This window comes from Dipodomys spectabilis, unplaced genomic scaffold (assembly GCF_019054845.1).
Source record: "Dipodomys spectabilis isolate Male_0828 unplaced genomic scaffold, ASM1905484v1 ptg000002l, whole genome shotgun sequence".
NCBI lineage: Eukaryota > Metazoa > Chordata > Mammalia > Rodentia > Heteromyidae > Dipodomys > Dipodomys spectabilis.
In genome coordinates, this window is record NW_024870679.1 from 55,889,814 (window position 1) to 55,912,317 (window position 22,504).

At 37.9% G+C, this 22,504-nt stretch overlaps 1 protein-coding gene across 2 annotated transcripts in view; it reads right to left on the reverse strand.

Moving 5' to 3' along the window:
• Positions 1-22,504, reverse strand: part of Eps15 (epidermal growth factor receptor pathway substrate 15) — a 123,148-nt gene that overhangs the window by 86,354 nt on the left and 14,290 nt on the right. For both annotated transcript variants that reach the window (XM_042674684.1, XM_042674694.1), the window contains exons 2-5: positions 11,747-11,788; positions 5,343-5,432; positions 4,573-4,620; positions 826-921 (exon numbers count right to left, since the gene is read on the reverse strand). In XM_042674684.1, the coding sequence (XP_042530618.1) occupies positions 826-921; positions 4,573-4,620; positions 5,343-5,432; positions 11,747-11,788 (276 nt within the window). The remainder of the gene's footprint in view (positions 1-825; positions 922-4,572; positions 4,621-5,342; positions 5,433-11,746; positions 11,789-22,504) is intronic.

Here is a 22,504-nt window from a genome sequence, read left to right on the forward strand (position 1 = left end):
GTCTGTGTATTAAGTTTTCATTTTAAGGTAGTCCAAGCACACTTTGAACTGTGATCCTAGGTATGGGTAATTATTAGTAGGAGAAGAAAAGAAATACTACCAGCCATAAAACAAGGAGGAAAATTCTATGTAATATGTAAAGATTTCTAAAACATTATTTTTAATTTTTTGCTTTCTGCTGGTACTCTACTACTTGAGCCACATGTCCAGTTTAAACACATTATTTTTATTTTTATTTTGTCAGCACTGGACTTGAACTCTGAGCCTGAGCGCTGCCCCTCAGCTCTTCAGCTCAAGGCTAGCACTCTATCCCTTGAGCCATAGCGCCACTTCCAGTTTTCTAGTGGTTATTGGAGATAAGAGTTTCACACCCTTTCCTGATGGGGCTGGCTTTGAACCGTGATTCTCAGATCTCAGCCTTCTGAGTAGCTAGGATTACAGGTGTGAACCACCGGCAACTGGCTTTGAGAGGGAGAGGGGGGAGGGAGCACAGAGGAGAGGATAGTTGGGCTTGAACTCTGGGCCTGGGTGCTCTCCCTGAGCTGTTCAGCTCAAGGCGAATGCTTCACCACTTGGGCCACAACGCCACTAATACACTAATTTTAAAGGTATGGAATCAAGGGTACAGGATACTACAGCTAATGGAAAATGAGAAAATATGTATTTATTATATTTATGTATACATGCAATTCTAAGGATACACATGAAACCACTAACCACAATAGTCACAGATGGCAAGGATTAACAAAGGAAAAATATTCTTAATTTCAAAGTACAGGCATATTTTTAATTAAATATCATTAATATATTAAAAACATTTCTTACAAATCTTGGTGGAGGAACAGCCAAGTTCAAGCTACTCAGTGAAACCTCCAATCCATTTTGGGCACAGGCCACAAGCCGCAAAGCAACAAAGAATTCCTGAAAGAAAAGCATAATGTTAAGAAAATACCTATCTAACTTCCTCCCATTTATACTTATTATCTGAAAACATAACTTACAATTATTCCATGATTTTATGTAGCAACAAGTATAATCACAAATTTGCTTCAAAATTATTTGCTCCAAAATTGAGAAAACAAATACATAAAAATTTTCCTAATAGTATAAATAGCAAATAACATTATAAATGGGAAAATATTTAAATTGTAGTATGTGCTAACAATGAAATTATACAGAATACTCATATTTCCAAAAACATTCAATGACCTTAATAAATATTTTCTATCATATATGTGAAAAAAAGGTCTGGGAAAGTGGTTTAGTGGTAGAGTGCTTGCCTAGCATGCATGAAGCCCTGGGTTCGATTCCCTAATACCACATAAACAGAAAAAGCTGAAATGGCGCTGTGGATCAAGTGGTAGAACACTAGCCTTGTGAAAAGCTCAGGGACAGTGCCCAGATCCTGAGTTCAAACCTCAGGACTGGCACCAAAAAAAAAAAAAAAAAGTTAAAAAAATTTGTATTTCTCTTTTTTGGTGCCAGTACTGAGGTTTTTTGGTTGCTAATTGGAGAATAGAGTTTCACAGACTTTTCTCCCCTGTCTGGCCTAGAACCTCAATCCTTGATCCTCAGATCTCAGCCTCTTGAATAGCTAGGATTACAGGTATGAGGTACCAATGTACAGCAGCTCCTTATAGTTCAAAAACTAGAATGAATCAATGAATGAATGAGTGAAAAGAATAGATGAAGTTAAGAAAAGAAGCTGAAGCAAATAATTTTCAGTTGTTTTGAGTTAGAGATAAATGAAAATTGGCATGAAAACAAAAGTCTTTACTCCAGTTTTTTTTCCCCCAGTCTGTCAGCATCTTGGTATGGTTGCTGACTCAATCCTTGGTTGCTGATTCACCCTTCACAACTTTTCCAATTCCCATTTCCATTTATGACCATCTTACCCACTTTCTGACCTTTTCTTATCATTTTGTAGGCTATATTCTTATACATCTTTGCCTTCAACCAAACTTTCTTGGGGGAAAAAAATGTTGTTTCAACATACTTCCTGTAGAGCTAGGAATTGCAGCTTAGTAGTAGAGTGCTTGCCTAGCATGCATGAGACCCTGGATTTGATTCCTAGCATGGAGGACAAAACTCTGATTTCCCAATTTCTTTTCATTTTCTCTACAACTGTGCAATCAATTCCCTAATTATAATATCACAATATCACAAATAATCTGGCTATCATAATATCACAAATATCCTGGCTACCAAGTATACCAGCCTCTGTTACTCTTTCATAAATGGGAAAAATTAATACTACCTATCTTGCAATATAATAGGAGCAACAAAATAAAACCTCAGCATAACAATGAAAGTATCAAGTGTCATTTTTGGCACACAGAAACTTAATAAGTATTGGCTTCTTTTATTTCTTTCATATGTTAATTTTAAATAAATCTATGCCTTTGTTATGAGTTAGATCTTATTCTAATATGTTAAAGGCTTAGTCCCCAGCTGATGATGCTATCAGGAGATGGTAGAAACTTTAAGAGATAGCACTTATTGGAGGAAGTAGTTAATATATGGTATATCCTGAAAGATAAATTGGGACTCCAGTCCTTTCTTTCTATTTCTTGGTTGCCAAGAAGTGGGCAGCTTTGCTCCACCTTGCCTCTTTGCTATTGTGGTCTGACTTACTACATGCCCAGAAATAATGGAGCTAAGTGACCATGAACTAAACCTTTGAAACTATGATCCAACACAATTCTTTCTTCTTCCTCAAGGAAAAAAATCTATGCCTGCAATGGAAATTTCAACAGAAGACTTATAAATACTGGCACTCGACATGTTAAAAAAAATTCAACTCAAAGTCCACGAACATAAGCAAAAAACTTATTACTTGTAAGATAGGGATCAATCATACCTGTAAAGCTATCCTATAATTTTGCCCCTGTATTTGATTCTAAAGCCTGGCTCTTAACAGGTACTAACAAACATTTGCTGAATTAAATGCACAAAGTATTATGTCTCCACTGTACCAAACTGGCCCTTCTACCCAAAGGCTGCAATGAGCCTGCAATCTGGCCCTGGAATTTTATTATTAAGAGATTGAGTATTCTGACCCTCTCATGGAATTCTTCACATCTCTTTTCTGTTCTGTTTTTTGTTTTTGTCAGTCCTGGGGCTTTCAGGGCCTGGGCACTGTTCCTAAGTTTCTTTTGCTCAAGGCTAGCACTCTACCACTTGAGCCACAGTGCCACTTTCGCCTTTTTCTGTGTATATGGTATTGAAGAATTAAACCCCATGGCTTCATGCATGCTAGGCAAGCACTCTACCACTAAGCCACATCCCAAGCCCCTCTTTTCTGGTTTTGATCATGCTTTAGGCTTATCCATAGGGGGGGGGAAGTTAACTTTAAGTAGTGGTGCTAATCAAAAGTATTAGCAGGGCTGGGAAGGCGGCTCAGTGGTAAAAGTGCTTGCCTTGTATGCAAGAGGCCCTGTGATTCCTCAGCACCACATAAGCAGAAAAAGCCAGAAGTGGCACTATGGCTCAAGAGGTAGAGTGCTGGCTTTGAGCTGAAGAGCTGAGGGACAGTGCCCAGGCCCAGAGTTCAATCCCCATGACTGGAAAAAAAAAAAAAAAAAGTATTAGCAGGTGGCAAACTTTTAATTCAATCCTATACACCTCTGAAATCTCTTCCCAACAAGTAAAATATCAAAGTACATAGATGGTGGGGCTGGGAAGTTGGCTCAGTGGTAGAGTGGTGCTGTGGCTCAAGTGGTGGAGCGCTAGCCTTGAGCTGAAGAGCTAAGGGACAGCGCTCAGGCCCAGAGTTCAGTCCCCACGACCGGACCCAAAAAAAAAAAAAAAAAAGATGGTGTCCAAAACTCCTGTCATAACTATTTTTCATGCATATGTAGTCTGGAGTTTACTTCTGGCCTGTGAATCATTTTTTCAGTTTACATGTAGAGATAAGACTTAAACCAGGGCTGGGAAGGTGGCTCAGTGGTAGAGTGCTTGCCTTGCATGCATGAGGCCCTGGGTTTGATCCTCAGCACCACATAAGCAAAGAGAAAAAAGCTGGAAGTGGCGCTGTGGCTCAAGTGGTAGAGTGCTAGCCTTGAGCTGAAGAGCTGAGGGACAGTGCCCAGGCTCAGAGTTCAGGCCCACGACCGGACCCCAAAAAATAAAAATTTTTTAAAAAATTTAAAAGAAATAAAAAAAAGACTTAAACCAGAATATTCAAGTTTCATTAATCCAGATATTCCTTTCACATGGACTGACAATATTATCTTACATTTATTAATAAAAATCAACATTTAATTATAACTTTGTTCACCCACATAATTTAATTAGTAAGATACAAAGAGCTAAGTCTCCCTATAGGACAGAAAAATAAACCTCAAGAGAACATTATCACCAAATAAGCACTAACCTTTAGGTATTAGGTGTTATAGTTAAATGTGTATAGGTTGGAAATATTTTCACTGTTAAGACACTTACCTTGCAAAACCCTAATACTGATTTTAAAAATAAAAATAAACAATTCTTTGCTTAAAAATGTAAAAATCTGCTGGCTATTTTTAATTTCAAATCACTAAAAATAATTTCATATAAATCTCTGAATCTTACTTGTTTGTTCAGGATACCTTTCCCATCTGTGTCAGCTAAATCCCAAATCTGAAATTCAAAAGTAAAGAAAACAGAATTTTTATTTCTAACAGAAATTAACTTAAAGAAAAGTTGCTGCAATTTATAATGTCATGCTCTTTGGCTGTAAGATCTAAAAATCATGGAATTAAAAATGGAAAGAACCCTTAAAAATCATTCAGTGCAACCCTTCATTGCAAACCAAAGGCCCAATGAGGTTTACAACCAGCGAAAGAACTGAAACACATGCTCAAATTTCTAGTCAAATTTCTAGTCTTTTTCACTAACCCAGGATTTAACTTTAAGACAAATGTTTTCTACGGGCAAGTTGGGAAGACTCATATTTATTTGTGGATAATTGAATTTTTAACAGTGATTATTTTTCAAGATTTTGACTAAATGTAAGGCTCTGACAGGAAAGATTTTTCACTCTATTCAACACACACATTAAACACATAGTATATAAAGGTAGCAAGGTTCCCAGTCTGCACTGTATCTTCTCATAATACCCAAATGTACTATTACTTCCTCCTTTCATCCTACACAACAGTATGTTTCTAAAAGTCTGAACACATTAATACTTTTCAAAAAGATAAATTACTATGTCATAAATACCCCCAATCCATTAATGTAACTGTTTCTATTCTAATTTGTATGTTTCTAAATGGTTATTGATCTGAATTTAAATCTGAATTTAAATTCATTTGTGCTTATAGATATCTGATACTCTAGTTATAACAGACAAACATTACCTTTCCAAGAATCAAGTCTGGAAGCCCTGATTTTTTCAGGAAAGCAGCAGCATCTGAAGCCAATACCCTTCCAGTATTGCCTGTATCAACCTGAAAAGATATAAACTGTAAGCAAATAATAAAACACAAAAGCAAAATTATCTAACTTTCCAAACCTCTCATTTGAGAACTGGCTTTCCAAAAAAGAAACAGGAATTGTCTTACTAACATGGGCCAAGAAACATGTGAAGAGCCATATGAACAGAGTACCATCAAGCTGGTGGTGATGATTTGCAAAAAAATTTTTTTATCATACTTGCTATATATAAGAAAACTTAATCTGAGAGGAGGTGAAAGCAAATTAGTGGAGTTAGAACATCAACATAGATCTTCAGGTTCCAATTTTTTATGGCTGTAATTTAAATTCAAAACGATAATAGGAGAAAAAAAAGGCATAATTTCCCAGAGAAGTCTTGTGACAAATCAGAATAGCAGCAAATGTTAACTGCCTTTGCAAACAGTTTTAGATCATTGACTTCTCCACATTCAATGAGATCACTAGAACAGGAAAGAAAAATTTCGGAAAAAAAATTAGTCTACTTTTTTTCATTTGTGTAAAGATTCCTGAAAGCTCTATTTGCAAATATGAAAAGTAAACTTTAAAAACTTACAGCAGGCTGATGGCATGGTTCAAGTGATAAAATACTTGCCTAGCAAGCATAAAGCCACAAATTCAAATCCTCAGTATTTCAAAAAATAGTTTAAAAGTCTTGGGTAACATTTACTAGGACATTTATGAAACAGCTATATTTCTAGTTTAAAGATTAAGTTTACTGTAAACATATGCAAGGTATTCTAGAAAATCTAGTAACAAAAAAGCCAAAAGAGGGCTGGGAAGGTGGCTTAGTGGTAGAGTGCTTGCCTAGCATGAATGAAGCCCTGGGTTCGATTCCTCAATATCACATACACAGAAAGAGCTGGAAGTGGCACTGTGGCTCAAGTGGTAGAGTGCTAGCCTTGAGCAAAAGAAGCTTAGGAACAGTACCCAGGCACTGAGTTCAAGCCCCAGGACTGAAAAAAAAAAGTCAAAAGAAAAATACTTTTTTTCAAATGCTAGAACATAGGATTACTCAGCCAAAAAAAAAAAAAAAAATCCTAATTCTTCAATTTTTGGGTAAGAAGTAAGCACAGAAGATTGGGAAACCTGATTAATAACTTCTCTCTCTCTCTCTCTCTCTCTGTCCTGAAACTTGAACCCTGGGCCTGGGCACTGTCCTTGAGCTTCTTTGGCTCAAGGCTAGTGCTCTACCACTTGAGCCACAGTGCCACTTGGGCTTTTTCTGAGTAGCTTATTGGAGAAAAGTCACAAATTTCTTGCCCAGGCTAGCTTGGAACCACAATCCTCACATCTTAGTCTCCCAGTAGCTAGGATTACAGGCATTAGCCGCTAGCACCAGAACTATGGTTTTGACCACTCTCTGACAAAGAGATACTCAAATGTTGCATAACCTAACACAGAGCATAACTCAGGGAAGTATCAATCAAACTCATCAAATATTTGTGTACTGTATCCTAATAAGGAATTTTAGTATATTCTATTCTCTTAGTCTCCATAATAAGTTAAGCATAGCCATTAAATCTTTGTCCTGTTACAGGCAATTGCACAGTACTCTGATGCTTGCCTAAACACTCTGCCAATACACTGCAGGCTAGAATCTATGCCTTCAACAAAGACAAGGTTGGAACCTTGTGAAAAGGACTGAATTATTAACAACTGAGAAATAGATGTTTGGATAAAGACTTCTGAGCTAACAACTTAGACTACTTTCAGATAGGTAGATGAATTCAGGATTTATAATGACTCTTTCTTCAGCCTGGAGGCAAATATAGTTCATGAAAGCAAATTCACAAGTCTAGATCCAACTGGATGTAAGACTGAATAAAATATGTATGTATTATATCCTAATATGGACTGACTGAATTGCTGCAGAATATTTAATTATGCATGTTTACTTGGAATACTGTCAGAATTTGGAATTATTTTTGTTTTGGGGGTACTGAGATTGAAACCAAGGCCTAACATATACTCATTCTATCACTGAGATACTGTCAGCTCTCTGCTGGTTTTGTTTAAGACAGAGTCTTTCCATATCACTGGGGCTAGCCCTGAACTTCTAACCTCAAGTGGTTCTCCTGCCTCAACAACCCAAGTAGCTATCTACAGATGCATGCCATGGCTCCTCATCGTATTATTTTTAATGTTTTAATTCATTCTTTCCTTCCTTCATCTCCTCTCATCCCCTCTGCCACTTTTTTGTTCTGAGATAGTGTCTTGCTATGTAGTCCAGGCTGGCCTCAAAATCATGATCCAACAGAGTGCTGGGATTATAGGCATGTGACACTGCACCAAATATAATGTTTTACATTTTCTAATAGGTATGTGACAAATCTCCACTTTTTTTTTCTTCCTTGGCTATCTCAACCTTCATTTTAGTAGAATCTGCTTTTGTCAACTGAATGAAATAGTTTTCAATGGAATCTGATTCTCATTGGTCTATACGAATATAAAAACAAGCCTTACTTTAAAAAAATTTAATGCTAGTACTGGGGCTTGAACTCAGGGTTTAAGCGCTGTTGCTTGCACTTCACACTAGGCTGGTTCTTTACCACTTGAGTCATACCTTCACTTCCAATTTTTTGATGGTTAATAGGAAATAGTCCAACAGGCTGGGCTGACTTTCAACCATGATCCTCAGTCTCAGCCTCCTGAGTAGCTAGGATTACAGAGGTGAGCCACTTGGGCCTGGCTTCCTTACTTTTTATAGCAATATAATCACAAAGACTCAGCAATAATTTAGATGCATCAAGTATGCAAAACAAGTCTGTGTCTAAGAGCAATTCTCTTTTATTAGATAACTTACTCAACATAAATTTTAACCAGCACTGGTAGCTTATGTTATAATCCTAGGTAGAGATCTAAGGCTGAGATCAAAGCCAGCCCAGACAGACAAATCTGTTATCCCCAAATAACCAGTAAAATGGGAAGTAGAAGGTGTGGCACAAGTGACAGAGCACTAGCTATGTGTAAAAACAGAGTGACAACATATGGGGTAAGAGACAGGAAGAGAAGGAGGGGGAAAAGGGGAAAAAGAGGAGAAAGAAAAAGAAGAGGGGAAGTGGGGTACAGGTGGCTCACACCTGTAATCCTAGCTACTCAGGAGGCTGAGATCTGAGGATCACGGTTCAAAGCCAGCCCGGGCAAGAAATTCTGTGAGCCTCTTATCTCCAATTAACCACCAGAAAACCGGAAGTGGTACTGTGGTTCCAGTGGTAGAGCTCCAGCCTTGAGCTGAAGAGCTGAGGGACAGCGCACAGGCCCAGAGTTCAAGCCCCATGACCCACAAAAAAAAAAAAAAAAAAGAGGAGGGGGAGAAAAACCTCAACTTTATGTGGAGCCAAAACTCACTCTCAAAAAAAAAAAAAAAAAGGCTTACTATCTGGTTTATAAAGGTCCGGCCTCATATGTAATAGAATAAGGTTGCTTATCAGCAAGCTAGGAAATTTAGTATATCTGGAAAACCTCAAGATGAGACAAAGTCGCTGTAATTTATATGTACTGCTAGTGAAAACTGATAAATTTATATATACTGGAGAGAAAATTGATAAAAACTGATCTTGTCATCAAAGTAGAAAAACAAAAAAATACATACTTTAAAAAGCACAATCAGCTGGGTGCTGGTGGCTCATGTCTGTAATCATAGCTAATCAGGAAACAGATCTGAGGATCACAGTTCAATGCCAGCCCAGACAGGAAAGTCCATGAGAGTCTTATCTCCAATTAAACCAAAAAAGCCAGAAATAGAGCTCAAGTGGTAGAGCTCTAGCCTTGTACAACAGGATAACACCCAAGCCCTGAACTGAAGTACCAGGACCAGCATGCACATACACACACACAAAATCAAGTTGGGTGTGATAATGTTCACCTGTCATAGCTACTTATAAGGTTGAAGATTCTAAAGTCAGCTTGAGCAACAGGCTCTTTAAAAGTAAGCAAAGAGTTAGGCACTGGTGGCTCATGCCTGTAATCCTACCTACTCAAGAGGCTGAGATCTGAGGATCACAGATCGAAGTCAGCTGAGGCAGGAAAGTGGGAGATTCTTTATCACAGGGGAAAAACTAGAAGTGGTGCTGTAGCTCAAGTGGTAGAGTGCTAGCCTTGAGCAAAAGGACAGCACCCAATCCCAGGCCCAGAATTCAAGGTCCAGGACTAGCAAAAAGTAAAAAATTAAAAATAAACAAAGAGATTTATTTGTTCAATCTCCACTTAGTACAATCTAATTATAAAAGTTTTCATGCACAAACTAATTTTCTGGCTTTCTAAATGGCTGAATAGTAGATAGCTCTAGATTTGCAAGTCAAAATCAAGGAGGTCTACATCTCACTGTCCTTTGCTACAACTATGCAGACATCCATGCCAAATATGTAACTAGCCTTCTCTGTGTTCATGCTCAGTAGATAAGAAGGCTTTTAGGGAAAATTATTTAGTACTTGGAAATGGGCAAATGAGATTGTCTATACTCTCAGAGTATTATCTGACATATAGTATACCCTGTCATTTAACTTTCTACAGATTAGACTATTTTAAACTTTAAAGATAGAGGTTTAGTGGCTCAGTGGTAGAGCGCTTGCCTTGCATGCATGAGGCCCTGGGTTCGATTCCTCAGCACCACATAAGCAAAAACAAAAAAGCCAGAAGTGGCGCTGTGGCTCAAGTGGTAGAGCACTACCCTTGAGCTGAAGAGCTGAGGGACAGTGCCCAGGCCCAGAGTTCAGGCTCCATGACCGGACCCCCCAAGATAGAGGTTTAATTATAGAAAATTATTAGCTTTGCAAATGAATCCATCCTTACCAATGCAAATGAATTTTGCCTGAGTATGAACATCTGCAAATCATATTCTCATTCTTATATTTGAATGGTTTACCAAATAATTAATAAATTAAAATCTTTGACATGCTTTGTTAGCTTTTATGGTACTGGGAATTGAATCCAGAGCCTTGTGTTCTACCTCACGACCATATCTTCAGCCCCTATGTTCATTTAGATTTATATGAAAGCCATGCTTTTCAGTTTGTAAAAATTATATTTTAGTAAGTTTTAAAAAAAAATAACATGAGGGGCTGGGAAGATGGCTCAGTGGTAGAGCAAGCTTGCCTTGTATGCTTGAGGCCCTGGGTTCGATTCCTCAGCACCACATAAGCAGAAAAAAAAAGCCGGAAGTGGTGTTGTGGCTCAAGTGGTAGAGTGCTAGCCTTGAGCTGAAGAGCTGAGGGACAGCGCCTAGGCCCAGAGTTCAGGCCCCATGACTGGACCTAAATAAATAAATAAATAAAAAACATGAAAGGGCTGGGAATGAGGCTTAGTGGTAGAGTGCTTGCCTAGCATGCAGGAAGCCATGGGTTTGATTCCCCAGAAGAAGCAGAAGTGGTGCTGTGGCTCAAGTGGTAGAGTGCTAGCCTTGAGCAAAAGAAGCTCAAGGACAGTGCCTAGCCCCTGAGTTCAAGCCCTAGGACTGTCCAAAACAAAAAACAAAAAAAAAACCCAAAGACAAACAAAAACGTAAAAGTAATTTACTTTTCGCTTATAACCTAATTTGGATATTTATAGCTAAATAAATATATCTAATGTTGTACATGGGTGTGTGTGGGGCTTATAACCTAATTTGGATATTTATGGCTAAATAAATATATCTAATGTTTTGTGTGTGTGTGTGTGTGTGTGTGTGTGTGTGTGTGTGTGTGTGTGTGTGTGTGTGTGTGTGGTGTGTGTACTGGGGCTTGACTCAGGGGTTTAAACTCTCACTTGGCTTTTTTTTTTGGTCGGCCATGGGGCCTGAACTCTGGGCCTGGGAGCTGTCCCTCAGCTCTTCAGGTTAAGACTTGCGCTCTACCACTTGAGCCACAGTGCCACTTCCAGCTTTTTCTGCTTATGTGGTGCTGAGGAATCAAACCAAGGGCCTCATGCATGCAAGGCAAGCACTCTATCACTGAGCCACTTTCCCAGCCCTCTCACTTGGCTTTTTTGCTCAAAGCTGGTGCTCAAGTAGTAACTTGAGCTACATCTTTATTTCCTTGTATAGATTTTTAACATACATATTTAAGATAATTGAATCATCTTAATTTTCTTTCCTACAGTGCATGTCTATAATCCCAGTACTACAGTCTTAGGCAGACTGTAAGCTCCAGCTCAAGGCCTGCCTGAGTACAAAAAAACAAAACAAAACAGCATTAAGTACTCAACATCGGGGGCCAAAACAAAAAGTTAAAGATACATCAAATTTATCCAGCCAGCTGGTAATCTACATGCATATAATCAACAATTGGAAGTTTATTTTATGTTGAATCTAGAATAACAATGAAAATCTTACCTGTCTATAGTATTTTTCATATACAGGATTCCCACTTGATAACTACAATAAATAATAATAGTAATTATGTTCTTTTCAATAATTCTAATAACATATTTAGCATTCAGTCAAAAGATATTTCAGAAATAAAGATGAGCAGGATAAAATATCCTCTATTTTTAAAAGGCTACTTTTGTTTCTTCGATGGAAAGCAAGGGAAAGAATAAAGTCACATGGATTACAAAGAATCAGAAGACAGAATCAAAACAAGAATCTTAAAATTATTTTTTATTTCAGAACTTTATCTCATGTAAAATCCCACCCAAAAATCGAACATACAACAAATTAGGAAGGAAATGCTTTTGTTAAAACCAATTAAAAGGGGCTGAGAAGGTGGCTCAGTGGTGGAGCACTTGCCCTGCATGCTTGAGGCCCTGGGTTAGATTCCTCAGCACCACATAAGCAAAAAAAAAAAAAACAAAAAACCGAAGTGGCGCTGTGACTCAATTGGTAGAACACTAGCCTTGAGCTGAAGAGCTGAGGGACAGCACTCAGGCCCAGAGTTCAGGCCCCACGACCAGACCCAAAAAACAAACAAAAAAAACAATTAAAAGCATTTATCCTCTCTACTCAAGTGCCCCAGGTATCTATGAATTCAATTCAAAAACCACTTTAGCAAAATAATCAACTGAAGGCTGAGTATATAGTTCAATGGTAGAGTACTTGCCTACCATATATGAGGCCCTCAGAGTATCCCTAGCATTACAAATAAAAATTAAATAATTAAATGAATATGGAGGGATACAGAGAGTGATTTTACAGAGACAACAGCATGTTCAAGGCATGCAATTACCACTGTAAGTAACAAGAAGTCCAGCACAGAGGGTTTCATGCATGGTAGGCAAGTGCTCTACTACAGAACTACATACCTTTATAGGCAAGCCCATGCCTATATTCCCAGCACTCAGGAGGCTGAAGCAGGAGGACTGTGATAGCAAAGCCAGTTGAGCTATATAGCAAGACTATCTAAAACAAACAAAACTCTGAACCAGTGCTCTGTTAGTGATGTTTTACAGGAGACAATTTATGAAAGGTCTCACCTATCATGGTTAAAGTAAAGAAAATGAGGATACAAAAGGGGGCAAATTCAAGAGTTATTATCTTGGTATCAGTTTTTATTCTGAGGTAATTACTACTTAGGAAATAATTTTAAACATTGCAGCTAAAGATAAAAACACTATCAGGGCAAAGGAAAGGCATAATTTGAAGAAATATTTGTAAAATAAATTTAACAAGATTTAAGTGGATGATAGAAGGCACAGTTAGAAATACACACATTATATACACATATACATAAACATGAAGATTTGAGATTGCAATATATGTGTACATCTACACACACATAACCTGTTGTTTCTGTTTCTCCAGAAAATCTTGAGTAATATAGCTAGTTCCAGAGAGGTTACTTGTTCAGACTTTAGATGGCAGTGAGGATCTAAATTCTAGTCTTTCCCACTACAAGCCTCCATGCTGCTTCACATCATGTCCTTGCTTCACCAGAAAAGTCTTGATTGCAATCTGGTATCCCACCATTTCATCCATGTTACCAACTGTCATACTTTAAATGGATTATAAATCAAGTGATGGTGGCTCATGACTATAGTATCTACTACTCAGGAAGCAGAGATTAGGAGGATCACTGTTTGAGGCAAGCCCAGACAAAAGAAGTTCGTGAGACTCCATCTCAACCAAGAGCTAGATATGGCGGTTCATGCCTATCATCTCAGCTGTGTGGAAATGGAAGACTGTAATTCCAGGACAGCCAGGCAGAAAAGTTGAGAAATCTCCACCTCAACAGAAAAAAGGTGAGTATGGTGATGTAAGTCTGCCATCCCAGCTATGGCAGGAAGTGTAAATAGGAGGAACAATCCAGGCTGCCTGGGGGAAAAATGAGATTCTATCTCAATGACAACAAGAATAAACAGGGCTGGAAACATGACTTAAATGGTAGAGTGCCTATCTAGCAAAAGCCTCAAAGCCCTGAATTCAAACCCCAGTTACACACAAAAAGAGAACTGTAATTAATCATTACTCTAATATACATTAAAATAAACTAGGATATAGGTTTAGTATACCTCTACTCAGTAATGCTTAAGTAAATGTAGAAAACTCACTGAAAAGTATCCTTAGACACAAGAAAGTACAGACCGCTAATTATTTACAGTGTTATAATTTATAGGAAGGAGGCATCTGCCAACTGTACTTCCACTATTTGGTGGGCCAGCCAGTACAGCAGCAAGTATAGTGACCTGAAAGATGTACCAGGCTAATATTGTGAAAAGTAGCTATACTACCAAAAGCAATCTACAGATCCAAATATTCCCCACCAAAGTTTCAACATCATTTTTTTACAGAAATAAATCAAACCTGAGCTTCATATGGAAGCACAAGATGAAGAACAGCCAGAGCAATCTTGAGCAAAAGAGCAATGTTGGAGGTATCACAACACTAGACTTAAATTATACTACAGGGCTAGTAGTAACTAAAACAGAAAAACAACACATATATACCAATGCAATAGAAGACCCAGAAATAAGCCCACACAGTTACAGCCATGTGATTTTTAACTAAAGTGCCAAAACATACATCAGAGATGACAGCCTCTTCAACAAATGGTGTTGGAAAAACTGAATAGCTACATGTAAAAGACTGAAATTAGATCCCTGCCTCTAATTCTGTACAAAAAAATCAATTCAAAGTAGATCAAAGCTCTCAATGTAAAACCTGAAACTTTGAAACTGTATTAGAGGAAAACACTCACACACACACACACACACACACACACACACACACACACACACAAATACAGGGATACAAAACAACGTTGTGAATAGTACTCTAAAAGTTCAGGAACTGAGAGCAAGAATTGACAAATGGAGGGCTCAAAGCAGGTGGTGAAGCACTGAGTTCAAACCAAGTACCATCAAATAAAAAGGAAAGGAGCTGGAGGTGTTGCTCAAATTAGAGCCTGCCTGGCAAATCCCAAGCCCTGAGTTCAAAATCTCAGTACCACAAAAACAAACAAACAAATAAGAGACAAATATAAAAGAGGGACTTGTGGGGCAGTAAATAAATGGGAAGGGTGAAGAGGGGAAAAGAAGGGGAGTAAATATGTACACTATGACATTAGAGTAATGATTTCCCTTAAGAATGTAAAAACAAAACAAAGGGCAGGGTGTTGAGGGGCAAAGGGAGATTAGGAAGAATAACAGCTACTTAGGACAGACATGTCAATTGTAAAAGTTGACAATCACAAAGTAGAAAATGCAAACTAAAAAACAATGAAGATATTTATGAAAAATTTACACAAGTAAAACTAACTGTATAATAGTTTTACTGGTTTTGTACTAAAACTATATTGGAAAATATACAATATTAAACACACAATACTAGAGACATAGCTGGCTAAGAAACTGATTAAAAAAAAAAAACATGGTTATTACCAAAAATAATCGGGTTAACATTTAACCAATACAAATATAGAAACTTCATTTTGTTAAAATGAACAAAATGTTTGTTGGGGTTTTTTTTTGGGGGGGGGAGGCGGGGGGAGTGAGTCCTGGGGCTTGAATTCAGAGCCTGGGCGCTGTCCCTGAGCCTCTTTGTGGTCAAGGCCAGCCCTCTAATCACTTGAGCCACAGAGCTACTACCGGCTTTTTCTGAGTAGTTTATTGGAGATAAGTCTCATGGACTTTTCTACCCAGGCTGGCTTTGAACCATGATACTCAGATTTCAGCTACTCAGATTTCAGCCTCCTCAGTAGTTAGGAGCCACCAGGCTGTGTATGTGTGAGAAGAGAGAGAGAGAGAGAGAGAGAGAGAAAGACAGAGAGAGAGAGAGAGAGAGAGAGAGAGAGAGAGAGAGAGAGAGAGAGTGTGTGTGTGTGTGTGTGTGTGTGTGTACAGTGTTTGACCTAGGCCTGCCAGATTGCTTGCTCATTTGTGTTGCTTTACCATTTGAGCGACACATCCATTATAGCTTTTTGCTAGTTGTTTTGGAGATGAAGTCTTGAAGACTTTTCTGCTTCAAATCACTCAGCCTCCTATGTTGGACAACTTAGAATAACGGAAGTATTTTATTGACCTACCAATACAATAAAAACTATATATAAAGGAATATTTCAGAAAGTGTACTATTTTATGGCCAGGCACAGTGGCTCATGCTTATAATCCGAGCTGCTCAGGAAGCTGTAATCTGAGGATCACAGCTTGAAGCCAGCCTGGGCAGCAAAGCCCGAGATATTCTTATCTCCAATTAACTACCAAAAAGCCAGAAGTAAAGCTGTGGCTCAAGTAGCACAATGCTAACCTTGAACAAAAAAGCGCAGGGACCGTGACCGGGCCCTGCATTCAAGCCCCAGAAATCTCTCTCCCCACTTTCTCCCCTCTCTTACACACACACAGTGTGTAGTATTTTAAATGTTTACAGCCCTCTTTTACTCTTTCCTCAAAAATATCTCTGCTTGAGTAAAAAATCATATATAGTCACCTACTTTTAGGGTATACATACTCTGCCAGAGCAAGAAAATAAAATGTTTCCTTGGTGACAAAGAGTGTATTTTAGCTGAATTTTTAGTATGTAGAAAAAAATTCATATATGGTAAGAAATCCTAAGTTCCAAATGGTGCCTTATTGATCATCACATTGTAAATTCATTGGACTACTTCATAAACACTCACAAGAAGGTATTAGTTTACTAAAGTATTCTAAAGTACACCCTGTGCTGATTACTAGACTAATGTGATACAGCTAAGTGAGAATGGAAAAAGCCATCCAAATTGCCAAGTTACTTATCAAGCAAGACCAAGGAATGTGTTTGAGGTCTCAGTAAAATTGGCATTTGTTGTGGTTGTTGCTGAATGATAAATGTGATCACTTAAATAACAGAATGAATGGAGGAAAAAAATGAAAGGCATGGCTAAAGTGACCACTGATTATCTTTGATAAGGGAATTATAAATGATATTTGCAGTCTTTGAGTAATCTGGTATTTTCATAACAAAACAATAAAGCTATTTTCCTTTGGGCAAAAACTATAAAAATGCAAAAACCTGATCTATATACAAAATTTTTAACATCTAAATTTCTAAAGGAAAGCTTAAATTATGTTACCAATCAAAACTGACCTTTGAAAATTTTGTTGTAAATGAAAAGCAATCCATTACAAGTTGTAATCAAATTAAATACTCAGAAGCATAAGAAAAATTCCTTCTAAAGTGTAAACTACTACATATTACTATATATTCTGAAAACAAAATAACCTACAAGCCTCGCTCTAAGGCCACCAGTGTGACTCAACCATGTGACTATGAGAAAGTAACAAGCTTTAAGAATTATTGTATGCTTCTGCCAGCTCTTATTCTTTTTCTGTGTCAAAATAGTATACCACAAATAGAGATTACTCCTCCAGTCTGGATCCAGAAATAAAAACTGCAGATCATAACCATAACTAAGTCCCAGGTAATGTATGACATGAGCAATAAATAAGCCTTTCTTATTGTTAGAGGTGTTTCTTAGTATATCATAATCTAACAAAAGTTAACATATAAGGAAATCTAACACCAAAATATATCAGTTAACAAAAAGGAATCTCTCACTAGAGAAATTAATTGCTTTAATATCATGTTTTGGGAGGGTTATATGGGGGGCAGATGTTGGATTTCCTGACTTTGGGAGTTTTAAGATTCTACAGTATACACATGAACTTGAATTTTAAATGGTATGGTCCTATATAAACAGTCCCAGAACAATGAACAATGTGAAAAAGTCGAAATGATAGCCCTAAAACATATTATCAGTCTTTTTTCAGATAACCCATGTCATATAATATAAAAAGTAAATTAATAAAATTGAGAAGGAAACTGATATAAGGATCTTTGTAATAGAACAGTTTTTTCAACTTTACTCTGTGGTTGTGATAACATGAATCCACATGATAAAATTATACAGGTTGAGCATCCCTAATCCAAAAATTTGAAATCCAAAATGTCCACATCCAAACTTTTAGCACCAACCACACCACAGTTAAAAAAACAAAACAAAACTATACCTTATCTTATTTAATTAGTCAAAAGTCAAAATTCTGGCACATTAAAAATAGTGCAGAAAATTATCTTTAGACTAGGTATAAAAGATATACATGGAACATAATTTCATGTGTAGACTTGATTCCTATTCCTGATCCCATTATGCATACAAAAGATTTCAAAATCTAAAATAATTCATATCTAAAACACTTCTAGTGTTGCTTTTTGTTTTTTGGTTTTTTTTTTTATTTTTATTTTTTTGCCCGTCGTGGGGCCTGAACTCTGCTTATGTGGTACTGAGGAATCGAACCCAGGGCCTCATGCATTCAAAGCAAGTACTCTACCACTGAGCCACCTTCCCAGCCACTTTTAGTGTTTTGTATGTATATGTTATAGTCTGTTTTCTGTTGCTATAAAAGAATATTATAATCTGGGTAGTTTATAAAGAAAATTTTCACAATTCTAAAAGGCTTGGGAAGTCCATCATCAATGAGACAACATCTGGAAAAATCCTTCTATTATAATATGGTAGTGGGTCTTACATGGCAAGAGCTCATTTGGGGGTATAACTATTAACTCACTCATGAGGGCATAGTCTCATGGTCTTAATTATGTCTAAAAAGTCCCACCTCTCAGTACAAAGCCTGTCAAACTAGTAGCAATTAATTTCAATATGAGTTTTTGTTTTTGTAATTTTTTTTTTTGTCAGTCCTGGAGCCTGAACCCTGGGCCTGGGCACTGTCCCTAAGCACTTCAGCTCAAGACTAGCACTCTACCACTTGAGCCACAGCACTACTTCTAGCATTTTCTGCTTATGTGGAGCTGAGGAATCAAACCCAGGGCCTCATGCATGCAAGGTAAGCTCTCTATCACTGAGTCACCTTCCCAGCCCTCAATATGAGTTTTGAAGGAAACATTCAAACTTTAGCGGCACAGAACTTTGTCTATACAAGTTTGAATAAGGTCTGTGTAAAGTACTGTCATTTCCCTGGGTTTGCTATTATATTACAGTTATATAAAATGATACAGTCAGGACAATGGGATAAAAGCCAATGAAACTTCTCTGAATCACTATTTGCAACTTCCCAAGAAAAGACTGGGTTGAAGACCAATGTGAAATGGAAGAAGGTAATTCAGACAGAAAAACCTTGTATAGACAGATACAGTCGGCAGTGAAAGGAATAATGGCATAGATTTTCTTCCTTCAAAGAAGCCACTCAAATTCTTTTCAATTTTGTTGTCTTTTAAAATCAGAGAAATGTGAGGAACAGGAAATGTTTCTCTATTTTCCATTTTGCCCTACTTTAACTTTGTTGTTCAAAAACAAAAACTTTCTAAAACTTTCTATGAGACTCTTCTTTTGCAAGGCACATTAAAGTGCTTTCTCAAGTACCTGTCCTTTTTGTGTAGAAACTGGGAAGCTGAAGGAAGCCCTCATCCACCCTTTAGTGACAGAAACTGGCAATCCCAAGCCAGGAACTGAATTTCACCAAGTATGAAAAATATTTAATTTTGGAACTTTCTGGCTCTAAATCTCTATTAGCCATGGAGAAATCTTTGTCTTTTTTCCCAGACTGGCCATCTGAGGGAGGACAACACAGGCTGGGATAGACAAGGAGAAAGGGGGTCAAAAAGAGAAATCCTGTTCCAGCCATTCTATAGTACCCATTCCGTCAACTCAGTTATGGTCCTGGACCTAAAAACATAGTAAATTAGAACTTTAAATGGCATGTGACTGATTATAAGCTGATTCTCAATCCTGACTTCTTGGATTTTTTCCACCCAATGGTAATCTATAAAGTTTGCTTAAACTCTCTTTACTAGCAATTCTCCCCACTAAGTCTTGCTTTGGAGATTGACCATTTTCCCCTTCATAGTCAGGGCCAGGGGAGAGAATAAGTCATGTTCAAGTGGCTGTAGGCAAAGACCTACATGGGGCAACGGAATCATGTTTTCCTTTGCTAGGAATGACAAAATGATCTCCTCCTTGATGCTAGAGGGGCTGCTGAGGTATTCAACTGAGTAGACCTTCTTTAATGGGACATAGCCTCTGAAAGATGAAGGGGACCCTCTAAGTTGAACCCTCCAGAACCCCAGTCCCAGGCTAGAAATAGGGATTCTACCCTTCTTCTGGAGCACCCCCTCCGTCAGAGACAATGGCTTATAACAACCATTCCTTGTTTCTTTTCCTCAGATAACATGGGGGAAATTCAAGTATCTGCTCTGCTGCAGTATTAAGCACCTGGACAGCTTTGATCCCCATAATGCAAAGGAAACTGTAATATACATAGCCTGGCCCCAATATCTGCTTGAGGACAAAGAAAAATGGCCCAAAGATGGGAATCTAAATTTTTACACCATTTTACAGTTAGATCTCTTATAAGAAAATGGTGAAAAGAGAAACAGAAGTGGAGCTGTGGATCAAATGGAGGAGCACTAGCCTTGAGAAAAAAGCTCAAGGACAGCACCAAGGCCCTGAGTTCAAGCCTTAGTATCAGTACACACACACACACACACACACACACACACACACACACACACACACACACACACACACACACACACACACACACACACACACACACACACACACACACACACGGGGGGGAAGGGAAGGAAAGAAAGAAAGGAGAAAAAGAGAGGAGGGAAGGAGGGAGAGAGGGAGGAGGGAAGGGAGGAAGGAAAGGAAGAAGGAAGGAAGGAAGGGAGGGAGGGAGGGAGGGAGGGGAGAAGGAAAAGGAAAAAAAATCAAGATCCTGGTCCTACAATTTTTATTCCCACTATCTTTGTTTTAAAGGTGCCTACATAATTGTTAGACTCCCAAGCTGGCCAGGAATTTCAGTGATAAAAGGATTAGACACCTTCCTATGAGATCAATGCATATTTATTTAAACTTTATCCTTAAGGTGTTGGAAGCATCTCTCCTTCAAGGTACTGGATTGTTTTATTGTATTAAAGGAACTCAGAAGGGGGATTTCCTTGGTCCTCCAAAGAACCATGGTGGCTATGAAACTATTTTTTTCTTTTGAGCAAAAGATGCCTTCTCTAGAGACACAAAGAAAATAAAGATGGGAATGTATTCCTAGAGACTTGATATTTAAGGCAGTTGGGAACTTCTGTCCATCCTAGACTTCTATGAACACCAGTATCAAAATTTCTGTGCTGTGAAAGCAATTAGTCATAAAAAGCTGTGAGGATATGGAAACGAAGAAAACTTGCTAAACATGGAGACAAACCAGGACATTTCAAGTATGGCTCAAAGTAGAGACAAGAGAATTACATTCTGAACTGTTCTTAAGTGCCAGATGGTCCAGAATCCACCCCCAGATCTTACAAGACCATGTATAAAAGTGTGCCAGGAGGTAGGAAGAGGAGAATTATGTAGAGAACAGACTAAGGCCAAAAGCAGCCCAGACTACAGAGAAAGATGAGCACCATATACAAACTGAAATAGTTTCATCTTTTTCTTTTCTTCTTCTTCTTTTTTTTTTTTTTTTTTGGCCAGTCCTAGGGCTTGAAATCAGGGCCTTGGCATTGTCCCTGAGCTTCTTTTGCTTCAGGGATAGCACTCTACCACTTGAGCCACAGCACCATTGGCAGCTTTTTCTGTTTATGTGGTGGTACTGAAGAATCGAACTCAGGACTTCATGCATGGTAGGCAAGCACTCTACCACTAAGCCACATTCCCAGCCCTTCATCTTTTTCAAACTCACTACTTTTTATGCCAATTTCTCTGTCTCTGTCTCTCTTCCTTTCATGCCAGTACTGGGGTTTGAACACAAGGCCTAAGTTTTTATTGCTTAGGGCTTACACTTAATCACTTAGAGCCACAGCTCTCATTCTGGCTTTTTGGTGGTTAATTGGTGGTAAGAGTCTCATGGACTTTCCTGCCTAGGCTGGCTTTGAACCACTCCTCAGTCTCAGCCTTCTGTGTAGCTAGGATTATAAGCCTGAGCCACTAGCACTAGCACTCAGCCTTTGTAATCCAATAAATTAACTTAATTCCTTCAAAATAGTACATTTGATATTATTGCTCCTAAGCTAATTATTGCTGTTGCCATCAAGATTTTAAAAACATAAACTAAAATAAAATCACTCAAGTTTAATTTTTTTTTTAATTTTTTTTTTTTGTCGGTCGTAGGGCTTGAACTCTGGGCCTGAACACTATCCCTCAGCTCTTACAGCTCAAGGCTAGCGCCACTTCTGGTTTTCTGGTGGTTTTTATTGGAGATAAGAGTTTCACAGACTTTCCTGCTCAGGCTGGTTTTGAACCTCGATCCTCAGATCTCAGCCTCTTCAGCTAGGATTCAGGCGTGAGCCACTGGTGCCCGGCTCAAGTATAATTTTAAAACTCAAGGATATACATTAAAAATTAAGTTACATAGTAAATACTACATATAACTACAGAAGAGAATTCAGCAAGGGGTATATCAAAGGTTATTTTCAATTGTATTGATTATAATTGGTGTATACATATATATATACGTATACATATACATATATATACATGTATATATACATATACATGTATGTATATATATATATATATATATATACACCCAATCAATGAACATATGCCAAAGTTATGAAAAAGGTCTTTATGAAGACCATGTAGGAATATACCTATGTATGTTAAATTAAAACAATATAAAAATAAACATATCTGCATGTATGTGAATGAGATTACAATCACAT